General features: G+C 44.5%; 1 protein-coding gene across 1 annotated transcript in view; it reads right to left on the reverse strand.

Annotated features, from left to right (window-relative positions):
* The window catches only part of SERGEF (secretion regulating guanine nucleotide exchange factor), a 238,023-nt gene extending 224,533 nt beyond the window's left edge, over positions 1–13,490 (reverse strand). Inside the window, 5 exon segments of the mRNA XM_047071819.1 lie at positions 1,493–1,553; positions 6,172–6,266; positions 7,964–8,119; positions 9,788–9,923; positions 13,405–13,490. Of these exon segments, the coding sequence (XP_046927775.1) occupies positions 1,493–1,553; positions 6,172–6,266; positions 7,964–8,119; positions 9,788–9,923; positions 13,405–13,464 (508 nt within the window). The 5' untranslated portion in view covers positions 13,465–13,490.
* Positions 13,491–13,922: the final 432 nt, after the last annotated feature.

Here is a 13,922-nt window from a genome sequence, read left to right on the forward strand (position 1 = left end):
TGTCTTTATAAAAAAGAAGAGACACCAGATGTCTCCCTCTCTGCATGAGTGCACAGAGGAAATGCCCTGTAAGGACATGGCAAGAAGGCAGCCATCTACAAGTCAGGAAGAGAGGCCTCACCAGAGACCAACCCTCATAGCATCTGGATCGCAGACTTGTAGCCTCTGTAACTGTGAGAAAATTCCTGTTGTTTAAGCCACCCAGTCTGTGGTATATCGTTATGGCAGCCTGAGATGACTAATTCAGTGGTACATCTATAACATAGAATACTACTACTTAGCAATAAAAAGGAACAAATTATTGATACTCACAACTTGGATGACTCTCCAGGGAGTCATGCTGAGCAAAAATAGCCAACCCTAAAGAATTATATATTGTTTGATATCATTTATATAATGTTCTTGCCAGGAGCTAAGAAGGGGTGAGGGTAAGTAGAAAGTGGATGTATAATAGACGCATAAAAGTGTATAAAAGCCATATAAAAGGGTGTATAAAAATGGGTATTATAAAAGGGCCACAGGCAGGATGGCTGTGGCAATGAACTGTTTGTGTCCTGACCGTATCAAGGCTGGCTGGGCTGTTGCACTACAGTTTCACAAAATGTTACCAGTGGGAGAAACTGGGAAAATAGTGCATGAGATGTATTTTATTTCTTACAACTGCATGTAAATCGACAAATATCTCAAAATAATAGGGTTAAGAAAAATTTTACTATATTAGCAACATTAAGCCCCAGACGACACCAGTACAGTGCTGCACCAGACTCTTCCTCCCCTCCTCCACCTTCCCCAGGCCACGACTGGATGCATCCACACTTGAGCCTCAGCTGCCACAGCCAGTTAGGGCTGCACTTCACCCCACGAGAGTGGGAGCAGAAAAATGAGCCTGGGGAAGAAAAAAGGGCCACTGCTCTTCTGTAGATGACCACCTCTCTCCACTTGCCACCTTCAAACCTCACACACACTGTCAGCCCTATGTCCATCACCACCCTCTCACAGTACAGGAGACAAGCTCATTTGAAGCTTTTAAACTAATAAACATTAAAATGCACTAGGCAAGCATTGGAGTTCACAGCAAAGAATGTGGGCCTTGGAAACTACACCACCTCAGACTCTGTTCCCAGCTCTACCTTTTACTACCTTACCCCCTGTGTAACCTTAGACAAGCATTTCAGCCTCTTCGGACCTCAGTTTCCTCACATGTAAAAATGTAACTCACATCACTGCAGGGTTGTGAGGATTAAATAAGGTATTAATTAAATCAAGAGAACCTAGCATCATGCCTAGAACATAATAAAGAGCTAGAAAACTTCATTTCTTTCCACCCTACCTGCTAAAGATTTCCCACATGACTTTGGCCTAACGTCCTCTCCTTTTAATCAGAAATGCAGCACAGCAGGACATTCTGAATTACTCCTTAAAGTTTGTTTGCTCTAAAGCGCTGCTTCTCCTCGTGATGTCCCTATTTTGAAAATAAAAGCAAAATGATCACCTGTAGCAGCTAAAGCATGCCTCAGTCCAGCAGCAATGCAAACAACCTTCTCTTTCAGGAGCTGTGAAAACAAAGAAAAGGGCTGAGGTCTTAGAATCACCCATCTGCAAAATGCTTTGGAATTTATGCCCTGACACAATGCAGCACAGCCCTCATTACATGTCTGATTGGTTTAGAGTCCCCAACTCCCAACATTTCCATCCCTCCATACTTCTGTATGTATCCCTAAAAGGAAAAATCTTTTAAAAATAATATATCACAATGTGTGTCGGGGCCGCAAGGGACCTTCAAAGTCATCCAGTCCAGGAGTTGGCAAATGTTTCCAATAAAGACCAGATAGTAAATGCTTTAGACTTTGCAGGCCATATGGTTTTTGTCATAGTACTCTACTCTGCCATTGTAGCATACAAGCAGCCACAGACAATACATGAATGAATGGGCATGGCTACGTTCCAATGAAGATTTATTTACCAAGGGTTCTAGCTGGACGACCTTTGATTTAGTCCAATCTCTATTCAATGCCAGATCCCTTCCACAACCCCCCACAAATCATCATCCAACCCCTGCCAAGCACCTACTTCCTGTGGCACAGCCTCACTACTTCCCCAGGTGCCTATTCCATCTTTGTGCAGTTCCATTTATCTCCTTAGGTGGAGCCAAACATCTGCCTACAGCTTTTCACAATGCTTTCCAAAGACATGAAGACCACTGTCATGTCCTCTCTAAGATATCTTGTGGTGCCTTTAAAACTAAGTCTTCAAATTCTTTGAGACCCATCCCTTCAAGATGTGGAGCTGGAGCTTAATTCCCCTGTTGCTGAATGTGGTCTGGACTAAGCAACTTGCTTCTAGTGAAAAGAATAAAGAAGTGATGAGTGGCTTAGAGACTAGGTGATAAAAGGCACTCAGGCTTCCTGCTTGGCCTCACTCTCAAATCACTCCTGGAGGAAGCCAGATGCCATGTCTGAACAACCCCACAGAAAGGCACTGAACCTCATGAGTTGCAACCTCATGAGACCAGCTAAGCTGTGCCCAGATTTCTGACCCTCAGAAACTAAGATAGTAAATACCTGTTGTTTAAAGTTGCTAAATTTAGAGTAATTTATGACACTGTAATAGATAACTAATACATATCTCTTCTTTTGGCCAAACATCCCCAATTCCATCAGTGATCCCCTGGTTTCAAATTCCATTCCCTTCTTGGTTTCTCTCCTCTAAATATGCTCTGGTTACTCAATCTCCCTCTTTTAAAAGAGACTGTATAGGAGCACCTGTGTGGCTCAGTCAGTTAAGCGTCCAACTCTTGACTTTGGCTCAGGTCATGATCTCATGGTCATGAGATCGAGCCCCATGTCAGGCTCCATACTGGGCATGGAGCTTGCTTAAGACTCTCTCTCTCCCTGCCCCTCCCCTGGGCATGCGTGCATGTGTGTGTGCATGTGCACGCTCCCTCTCTCTCTTTCTGTCAAAAAAAAGCGGGGCGGGCGGGGGGGGGGGGGTTGTTGTATATGCATCAATCATGGCCCCTGTGCAGCTTTACTACACATGTGTTTATTTACAGATCCACATGGCCTTCCTAAACTTTAGGACCCTCGATGGCAGGATCTAAGTCTTATTCACCTTTATGCCCAGGACCTAAGCACTAAATCAACAGAATACAACATCCCATATGCAGTCTGATTAGCACAAAAAAGGACAGGACTCTGGCTTCCCTTCTTTTAGAGACTATATTTCTGTTAATACAACCCACAACCACATTAGCTTTGGGGAAGATCAAATCTTACTACTAATACAACTTGAACATATTGTCCTTTAGGTATTTTCTCTTTAAAACAACAACAACTAAAGGGCTTTACATGTAGATTCAATCTCCTCAATTTCTTCAACTCACCTCCATTCCTTCCTCTCCATCCCACTGCCATGGCTTTAGTTTGGACCAGGATCACCTCTTGTCTGGATTATTAGCAAGAGTGTCCTGAATAATCTTCCTCCTCACTACCCCTTCGGGCCCCGACCTAACACACTGTTCTTACCGTTTGCCATGCACCACCTCCCTGACTGTCCCCTCCCCAATAGAATTTCTACCACTTCCTTATATTCCAGTCATACTAAACTGCTTGCAGTATCTCAAACCCTGATATTTCATGCTTCTACACCCTTGCTTACACAGTTGCTTCTGTCTGGAATGCTCTTCTTTTGCATCCATTCTATGCATCCTATCTCAAGTCAAGTAAATTTCTACTCAACTTCCAAGACTCTGTATAAGCCTGTTCTCACTCCACCTCCCCTAGAAAGACTTAAAATATTCCCTCCTTTGAGGCTACACCTGCATCTACCATAGTTTAACATTTAGGTGTCTCTATATCTAATATGTACCACTAACTCTTAAGACTCTCAAATGCTAACATGTACCACTAAATTCTAAGACCTCAAATACTAAGACCCTCACCTTTGTCCCCACTGCCTAAACCCAGCACCTATATACCCAATAGTTGCTATTAAATAAATGAATGAATTTCTACTATATTTCACTTTGCCACATTCCTCCCATTGTTCAAGAGGATACAGCCTTGATGTATCCCAAATGTTTTCACCTCCTGATTCTGTCATCCAACATATTTTAACCATTGTTTTCCTCTGTCTTCCTTAATCATGTGACCCAAGCTAAATTAATTACAATGTATATAGGTTCTTAAAAAAACCATCCATTTGTAATTGGCAACTGTAACACTTCCTACAAGTGACTATAGAGTCTAGATTTCTGTGCATATCATGTGCTACATACTCAATGTTTCCGTGCCCCTGAAATTCATATATTGAAACCTATTACCCAATGTGATAGTATTTGCAAATGGGGTCTTCTTGAGGTTATTAATTAGGTCATGAGAATGGAGCCGTCATGAGAATGGAGCCCTCATTGAATGGGATAAATGCCCTTATAAGAAAGGCCCCAGAGGGCAACTCTGTCCAGAGAAATAAGTGTTTATGAACAAGGAACGGGGTCCTCACTAGACACCAAATCTGCTGATACCCCAATCTTGTACTTCTCAGCCTCCAGAAATGTGAAAAATAAATGTTTGTTGCTTAAGCCATTCAATCTATGGTATTTTTGTTACAGCAGCCCAAACACACTACAACACTGTGGAGATCATGACCTCAAATACTATCCCACAGACCAGCAATTGTAATTCAGCAACATGACAGGAGCTGACCAAGCTCTCTCCAGTGAAAACAGATCTCCCACTCTGAGTCAGAGTTCAAGAAAATTAGCTAGACGTGAGCAGCTTAGGTGGTGAACTCATTTTAGATCCCAGCATATTTCTTTCAAAATTCCACAGCCCTCTTATGACTACTTATCATATAAATGTCACAAAAATGTGTACATTTTAAATATGCAGAGGAAAGGGCTCTGAACTAGGGCCAGGAGTCCTGTCTAGTCCTGTGCTGTCCACTATGAAGCCACTAGCTACATGCAGGTACTAAAGAGCCGAAATGTGAGTAGGTATGAACTGAGATCACTCACAGTACAACATGCACACCAGAGTTCAACTTAGTATAAAGTAGACAATATAGGGGCATCTGGGTGGCTCAGTTGGTTGAGCGTCCAACTCTTGATCTCAGCTCCGATCATGTTCTCACAGTTCATGGAATCAAGCCTGCATCAGGTTCCATGCGGATAGGAGAGAGCATGCTTAAGATTCTCCCTCTCTTTCTGCCGCTCTCCCACTAGCATGTACACATACACACTCTCTCTCTCAAAATAAATAATCTTAAAAAAAATGGAGAATATAAAGTATCTCATTAGGAAATTTTTACATTAGTGACATATAAAATGAAATAATCCATTGAATACACTGGATTTATTAAAATTAATTTCACTTACACGCCACAATATGAATGAAACTTGAAACATCATATGAAATGAGAGAAGCCAGATACAAAAAGCCACATATTGTATGATTCCATTTATATGAAATGCCCAGAATAGCAAATCCACAGAGACAGATTAGTGGTTGCCAGGGGCTGGGGGAGGGCAGAATGGGAAGTAATTGCCATTGGGTACACAGTTTCTTTCTTGGTGATGAAAATGTTCTAAAATTAGATAATGCTGATGGCTGCACATCTCTGTGAATCTACTAAAAACCACTGAATTATACATTTTTAAAGGGTAAATTCTATGGCATGTAAATTACATCTCAATAAAGCTGTTATTTTAAAAAATTAATTCCATTTGTTTCTCTTTACTCTTTGAATAGTGCTACTAAAAATTTTAAGTTACGTATGTGACTCACACCATATTTTTATTGGGCGCTACTGGCCTATATACTATTTGCCAAGCTTAGTGTCTTTAGGTAAGTCACTTCCATCAGGACCTGTTTCTAACATAGTTCCCATTATTACTAATTTTAGTATTGTAAAATGTCATTAATATGCCTTTATGACATATATTACCTTCAATGTTTTATTTCACAAACATTCATAATGCGTATGAGGACTAACAGAGGTTTTTCACTAACAGCTTCCATCCCCCCAACTTAATCCTTCCCAGAAGAACCTAAGTTTTTCAACTTAAATTCTAAGTGGCCCATGGCTTTTCAGGGACCCAGCCAGTCTCTTAGTCTGGGGAGGGAAACGCTTCAATAGTATGTGGGTCAGCTATATATGAGGTGCCATCCTTACCTCAATGGCCTGGGGAACCACACATCTTCGAGGGCCATGAGGAACTCCTAACTGGCCGAAGGAGTTGGATCCACATGACAGAACTTGACCATTTTCTGCAAATCAAATATTTAAATCATAACCTCAGAAGTAAGATATCTTTGACCAGTGAGTAAATGTTGAAGGATGGGAGGAGCAAAGGGAATGAGAGGAGGAAGAGGGGCTTACACTTTAGTACATTCAAACCACAGTCCCTGCTTTTATTGTTCCTCTAGGAATAAAAACACTAGGCACTGGGCTAAGCATTTTACAGATTCTCTATCACACTACCTAATTAATGACAGCTTATCTGCTATAGAACATTAGCCTGGTGCTGGGATGGGATACTGATGCCCCACGCCCCACTTTTCATGTTTCCATGTGACATAATTTTCATTATTTTAACACTCCAGGCCTCTCTCCCTGCCCCTTCGTATGCTCCCTGCTTTCCAGGAGAAAAGGGGTAACTTAACCAACTGATAAGTTTGGGAGAAGGAAGAGCATGTGTGGCTTGGCACCTTCCTCTCAGGTACTCTAGACTGATGCACAGTAAGTGTTTCCCCTACAGAGATAACCTACTGTTTGCAGAATAACTCTGGATCAGAGGAGAATTAGCAGAAGCACTTGGCCTGACCATTAACCCTGTTCTCCAACATAGCTTTTGTCAGTGAAAAGCCAACAGTGTGATCTCCAGCTATCTGACTGCTCTCCACCTTTCTCACAATTGGTTCCAAAAGTGAGCAGGAAATAGAGTGTTATTCACAGACTCCCTACAACCCCAACATGGTCCACAAAAAGCACTTCAGAAATGATGGCTACTATTCAGGGTTATTAGTACCAAATTCAGCACCTATTACAGAATCCCTCTGCAAAAGAGAGATGCTGATGCCTGAGCAGGGTTTTGAAGAAAGGATATGAGTCATCAGAAAAAGGGACTGTTCCAGAGAGAGAACAACATTCTGCTTGGTATTTCTAGAAAGAAAAGTATGGAGAATGTGGAGAATAAAAGACAAGGCAACAACAGGGATAGGTAGGGAACAGTAATTGAAGCTATGTGTGGAAGTTTGGGATCTGAGCTGTGCACATAAGAATCTACAAGGGTGGGGTGGGGAGGATTTGGTCAGAAAATGACGTTGCCAGATGACTGTGTCAAAGAGGGAGTCTAGTCAGAAACTATACATGGTCTTCTCCATCCAGAATGGCAAGCTAGACAGGACAAAACTACTTCTGGGGAGAAGTCAGCTGACAAAAAGTAACTATTGCTATCTGCTCCCAAGAGCATTATCCTATTAGCCCTTTGGCCATATCCCTCTACACCCTATTCTGCTATCCGGCTTTGCAGAGAGCAAAGAGTTGTGCCCAACCATTTTTTTTTTTTTTTTTAATCCTTCAGTGGGGGAAAAGCTGCCATCACTGTTGTGTGAACGCTGACTTCCTCCTGCTTCCCCACCACATTTCCCCATGAGTAACCCTTCACCGGTACTAATGGCCAGCTAGCCCAGGCACACAGCTATCGTGAATTTCTGGGACAGGAAGTAGCCACCAAAGGTGATCCAGTCTCTTCCCTAGTCTCTAGTAAAAGTTTTCCAGCCCAAAATTTTGCTGTTCAAACTCTCCTTGCAAAAGGCACCCACAACTTTCCTCAACAACCAAAGAGAAATTTGTATGTATGTTTACACATAAAGAGACTTTCACTTAATCAGTATCACCACCATCGAGTTCTTCTCACCCAATGCCTTTGTGGTGATAAAGATTTACCCATGAGTGAACTCACCTGTGAGAATAATGGTAAAATCCCAGCCGCAGGCCACCTGTTGGACAGGACAGCCAAGGAGGGATCTGCAGGTGGTAAAATACAGAACATCTTCTGTGTGACCAAGCCCCAATTGCCCATCTTTGTTCAGGCCACAAACAAAAAGGCCTCCTTCATCTGCAGAAAGCAAAAGCTTTGGTGATGGTGTGCACAGGGGAAATTACAACTGTCAAAGCGAGTAAAAGGATTTTACTAATTAGCTGCAGTCACAAACCCAATAAATTTTTTCCCACCCGCGTTAATAAGCCATGTACGTTAATGTGCACTGGCCCAAATGGCATAGGGCGAAGGGGCTCAAGTCTAGCATCTATATGAAAACTCCAAGTCCTAGAGCAGTGGCCAATCACCAAATAGAGCATCTACTATAATAAGAAAAGCCAACATTTATTTAGAACTTATAATATGCCAGGTATTCTTGTAAGAGCTTTATCTGTGGGGCCCATTTATCCTTTAGGCAGAATGCCTAGGGCCCACGATACTTTCAGAGGCCCACAAAAATGTTTTAATCTTATATTCTTCTAAAATAAAAAAAAATAAATAAATGCAATAATAACGAATACACAATGCTAAATCTAGCCTGGATTATACTAATCTTTATATCAAAGCTGTCGTAAAATATAGTTCTTAATATTTCTTTATTTTTTTTTTTTTAATTTTTTTTTTCAACGTTTATTTATTTTTGGGACAGAGAGAGACAGAGCATGAACGGGGGAGGGGCAGAGAGAGAGGGAGACACAGAATCGGAAACAGGCTCCAGGCTCCGAGCCATCAGCCCAGAGCCCGACGCGGGGCTCGAACTCCCGGACCGCGAGATCGTGACCTGGCTGAAGTCGGACGCTTAACCGACTGCGCCACCCAGGCGCCCCCTTAATATTTCTTTAAGGAAGAAGGGGTCCACAAAGGCAAGAGTGCCAAGGACCCATGAAAGTCATAATGCAGCCCTGTAGTTCACTGATTCGCTTCATTCATCATTTTTATCCCCATGTAACAGAGGGAAAAGTGGCACAGAGAAATTAATTTGCCCAAGGCCACACAGCTAATAACAGAACCAGGATTTGAACCCAAGCAGTTGATTCCAGAACTCATGTTCTTAATTAGGATTCAATACACCATCCTTTCCAATATCATGGCATCTGGAGTACTCATTAAGTACTATCATAGGTACTATGAAGGAAATTAAAGAAAATACAAAGTTCTTGCTCTCAAGGAATATTCACTCTAACTGCAAAGACTTCTAACTCTAACATGTGAAAGTTAAATGACAATATATTGTATGAAATGTGGTATATGTTGCAACTCCGCCATTAATTTGTCTTGTAACCTTAAGCAACTGGTTTTCCTCTCCAAGCCTCATTTGTATAAATGGGGGTGGAGAGCCTAGATTTCTGAAGGGCTTTCAGCTCTGACAATCTAGAATTCTCTACTGGTAACTTGGCTTTTTCACAAAAATGTTTTCCTCTGCAAAATACAAAAGGATGAAAGATGGCAATACAATACGCTAGGGAGAAATGTCTAAATAAGAAATATCTACTCTTGGGGCGCCTGGGTGGCGCAGTCGGTTAAGCGTCCGACTTCAGCCAGGTCACGATCTCGCGGTCCGTGAGTTTGAGCCCTGCGTCAGGCTCTGGGCTGATGGCTCGGAGCCTGGAGCCTGTTTCCGATTCTGTGTCTCCCTCTCTCTCTGCCCCTCCCCCGTTCATGCTCTGTATCTCTCTGTCCCAAAAATAAATAAACGTTGAAAAAAAAAATTTTTTTAAAGAAATATCTACTCCAGAAGGATGTTACCTGTGACAATAGCAGAGTGGCCCCCTCCTCCCGTGATCCTCCTGACACATTCAGGTTTACAGAAGTCATTCAGTTGCTGGGGCAAAAGCACATCTTCCTTGTGGCCAAGGCCAAGTTGCCCGTAGCTATTTGCACCCTAGGGATAAATAAGGCAAGGATGAAAGAGTACAGGAAACACAACTGTCATTGTGCATTTACCTGTCCCTATCTTTCTCATCCTGACATACCTCCCAGAGCCTCTAACAGATGAGATTTCATAAGCTCATTCTTAAGAGGTTGCTATATGCAACCCATACTTAGACAGTGGCCCTATACCCAGAACACGACGATTTCCACATGAGAGGAGCTCTTAGCATCCGCTATTTATCCAAAGATATTCCTCGCCTTCTCCTTCTAATGCCCCAGCCCACATGTGTTGCCTCTGGGAGACAGCATGGGAGTTCCTTGTGATAAAAGCCAATTCTCTAGGGAGGCTAAGAAAAGAAATAAGGAAAGGAAATAGCAGCCAAGTGGGTGGGAAATGCACTGGACTTGTCCCTTCTCATGCCCTCGCTGAGAAAACTGGCAAGGACTTCTTTAATCAAAGTTAGCTGAGGGCTTTGTGCCCTCAAGCAGGTCACCTCACTGTTATTTCATCGTACAGTGAAAGAGGTTGGCAATGATCTCTAAGGGCCTTTCCAAGTACAATGCTTTGAGACTCTAAGATTCACATGGTGAGATTCCTGTAAGGGAACAGATTTCCCCTTGGTGGGCAATATGTCTATCTTTGTTATTATGAAATAACAGTCCAGAATCCCAAATCCAAAACTCTTGCTGCCAGATGTATTTCAGATTCAGGCTTTTATAGGCTTAAAAAAAATAATACTGTATATAAATCATATATACTGCTACAAGGTCCAGGAGCAGCACCCCATAAGCAAAATAGTATTATTTCTGCAGTAAAAGGTACAAATACATTAACTGCGCATAGACTATAAATAGCATTATGTCAGGTCAGTTTGAGTTTTGGAGGTTTTTGTTTTGTTTTGTTTTTTGTATTCAAACTTGAAGATAAAGAATTGTAGACCTGCAGAAAAATCTTTAGATTTCAGAAATCCTCATAATTCCTTATAATTACTCCTGGCTGGTTCTTCCTAGAGATAAGTAGTAAAACCTTCCAAATGTGTTTGTTTTCTAAGACATTTTAATGAGGAAAAATAATTTAAAATAACTACCCAAAATACATACATACATACAAACTCCTGCCCCTCATGTTCTATTTCATAGCCATCCTGGGCTGCAAGGACTCCAAGCTGAAAAAGCAAGCTATGGCAAGGGCACAGGTCCAAGAGGCCCTCAGGGGCAGTATTAGCTGCCAATTACTGACTGCTTCCTCAATACTTAGTATTCACCCTTAATTCTCACAATAACAGAGGAGATAGACATTTATGGCTCTCATTTTACAGATGAAGAAACTAAGTCTCAGAGAGGTTAAGCTGCATAGTTGCATAGCTGGGAAGGCAAGAAGTCAGATATGCCCTCCTCCTTTCACTAAGCTATACCATGTCCCTAAGGATTTTTGGTGAAATTCAGTCCGGAGCTTACCTGGCAAGACACTAACTGTATGACTGTATCTACAATAGCACCCCATCACTTTATTCCCTTTTTATGCTTTTTCTTCATAGAACTCCCTGACATTACATTTGCTTAGTTGTTTACTGTCTACCTCCCCTACTGCAAAGTAAACTCAATGAGGGCAAGAACTTTGTTTTGTTCACTGCCATTTTCCCTGAAAATGCATCTGAAACTATGCTGCCCCAGAGAAAGTGTATATATATTTTAGAATGAATATAGTGAATGAATATATGATCTGATGAGGCCCTACCTAGGAAAGATCAAATGAAAGATGTGCATGCTGTGGAGTACATATGCACAGGATGTCTCCATCAGGCCGGAGATCTCTGTGGCTGCCCCATTACCAGGACTACAAGCTGTTGAACAGAAAGTGAGAGAGACACATGCACTTGGGGCTCAAATTATGGCACTCAATTTCTGAAACACAGCAAGGGGCCCAAAATCCAGGATAAAGCAAAACAAAGAAAAATTCAATACAACATGTTAGCCGTACTTGCCTCCCTTCCTTACAAACACTCCAGACATACTACACACACACACACACACACACACACACACACACACACACACACACACAACCTCAAGGAGGTAAATTTCCCTTTGTTAGGGAAATTGTGTTCCCCTAAAATTAATTTGTTGAAGCCCTAGACTCCAGTACCTCAGAAGGTGACTGTATCTGGGGATAGGGCCTTTTAAAAGATAATTAAGGTTAAACGAGGTCATAAAGGTATGGCTCTAATCCAATATAGGAAGGAGACACAGGGATGCTCTCAAACACAGAAAAAGCCACGTGAGGACACAGCAAGAAGGCGGCCATCTGCAAGCCAAAGAAGGAGGCCTCAGAAGAAAGTAAACCTGCCAGACACCTTGCTCTTGAACTTCTGGCCTCCAGAACTACAAGAAAATAAAATCCATTTTTTAAGACGTCTCAGTCTCTGGTATTTTTCTGTGACAGCCCTAGCAAACTAACACACCCCTCCACACACATAATGCAGCGGGAAGGCCATCAGGCCTCCAAGCAGTAGACAAGGCCCTATCTGACACCCAGACCCCAGTCTCCCGCCTGGGAAAAGCCAGCACCAGCACCCACCGCAGGCACACATTCAACCCCAACTCCACCCCCGGCTCAAGTGCCACCCCAAAGACAGTACTCAGCCAGCCAGCCAACCTCAGGCCCCACGATCTCCCTTCTGCCGGTATATGCAGGCTTACACTCAACAAGTGCTGCCTGGTGCTGATCATTACCTTTTTTTGACTAGTCAAATACATGGTAGTTTTAACAGTAATCTAGGTGTTATCCCGCTCCCTCAACGCCAGAGCTGGGTCTTTCAGTTTTGTGTTTTTCCCCCAAAGACCAGCACATAGGCATACAAAAGGGTCTCATTCATTCATCCGTCCAAATATCTGCTAGGCACCGTGAACAAGACAGGCACAATACATCCCCCCTCGTGACGCTTCTAGCGAAAGAGACTGACATTAAGCAGACACCCACGCCCCCAACACAGGCAAGATCCGGTCACAGACGAAGATCAGCAAATGTGCACGGCCAAATACTGCAGGCCTCGCAGCAAACGGTGCTCTCGCCAGGCTGGGGCGAGGCTGGGAAGGGGCCGGCATCCTCCGGGCAACGAGAGGGTGAGGAGCACAGGTGGCCTTACAATGGCTCCGGGACGGGGCGATACCTCCACGCCGTCTCTCCAGGCGCTAGCCCGACCTGAGGGCTCTGGCGGAACCACACGCTCTGCCCAGGAGGCAGATGCTTCCCCCGGCGCCGCAGCCCCTCGGGTTCGGACCCCACCAGCCAGCAGGCCCCTAAGTCAGCCGTGAGGACCCCTGCCTCCCGACCCTCTCCTCCTCAGGCCCCAGCCCAGGGTCCTCCAGCCCAGAGCCCGGCCGGGACCTCAGCCACCAAGCCCACGACAGCCCACGCGGAGGCCTCCAGCTCCCATCCCATCAGCGCCCCTCAGTCCCAGCGGCCCCGGCCCGGGGGCGGAGTCACGTACCCAGGCGAAGAGCACCGCCGCCTCAGGGGCGGCCTCGGAGGCTCTTGGCTCGCGCTCCATGTGGGGACGCTATGCCGGCGCTTCCGGGAGGGGTCGGAGGTGGAGCCCGCCAGGGGAGGGATTAGTAACTGGGCTGTGGGGTTGACGGGGGAGGGGTCTGTGGTTGGGAGGAGCCGGTGAGGGGGCGGAGTCTGCGGCGAAGGCGGGGCCATAGCTGGGAAGAGGAATGAGGTGGGGGCGGGGCTGGCCCGAGGGAGGGGGTCTATAGTGGGCGCGGGGCTGGCGCTGGGGAAGGGTCTGCAGAGGGAGAGGGACGGGCGCGGGGGTGGGGCCGTCGCTGGGGCGTGGTCTGTTGTGGGGGCGGGGCCGGAGCGGAGAAGGGCCCGCGGGAGCCCCTTAATTGCTCTGGAGTCGCCTCCCAGTCGCTCCACCCGGGCGCGCTCTGAGTGAGTCAGCCTCCCGCCTCCAGCCTTGCAGTGCCTCTCTACTTCTCTCTCCCTTCCCTTGCACTCTATTTT

This window comes from Lynx rufus, unplaced genomic scaffold (assembly GCF_022079265.1).
Source record: "Lynx rufus isolate CCGP_SWC_20201006 ecotype Redwood Valley unplaced genomic scaffold, mLynRuf1.p SCAF_9, whole genome shotgun sequence".
Classification (NCBI taxonomy): Eukaryota; Metazoa; Chordata; class Mammalia; order Carnivora; family Felidae; genus Lynx; species Lynx rufus.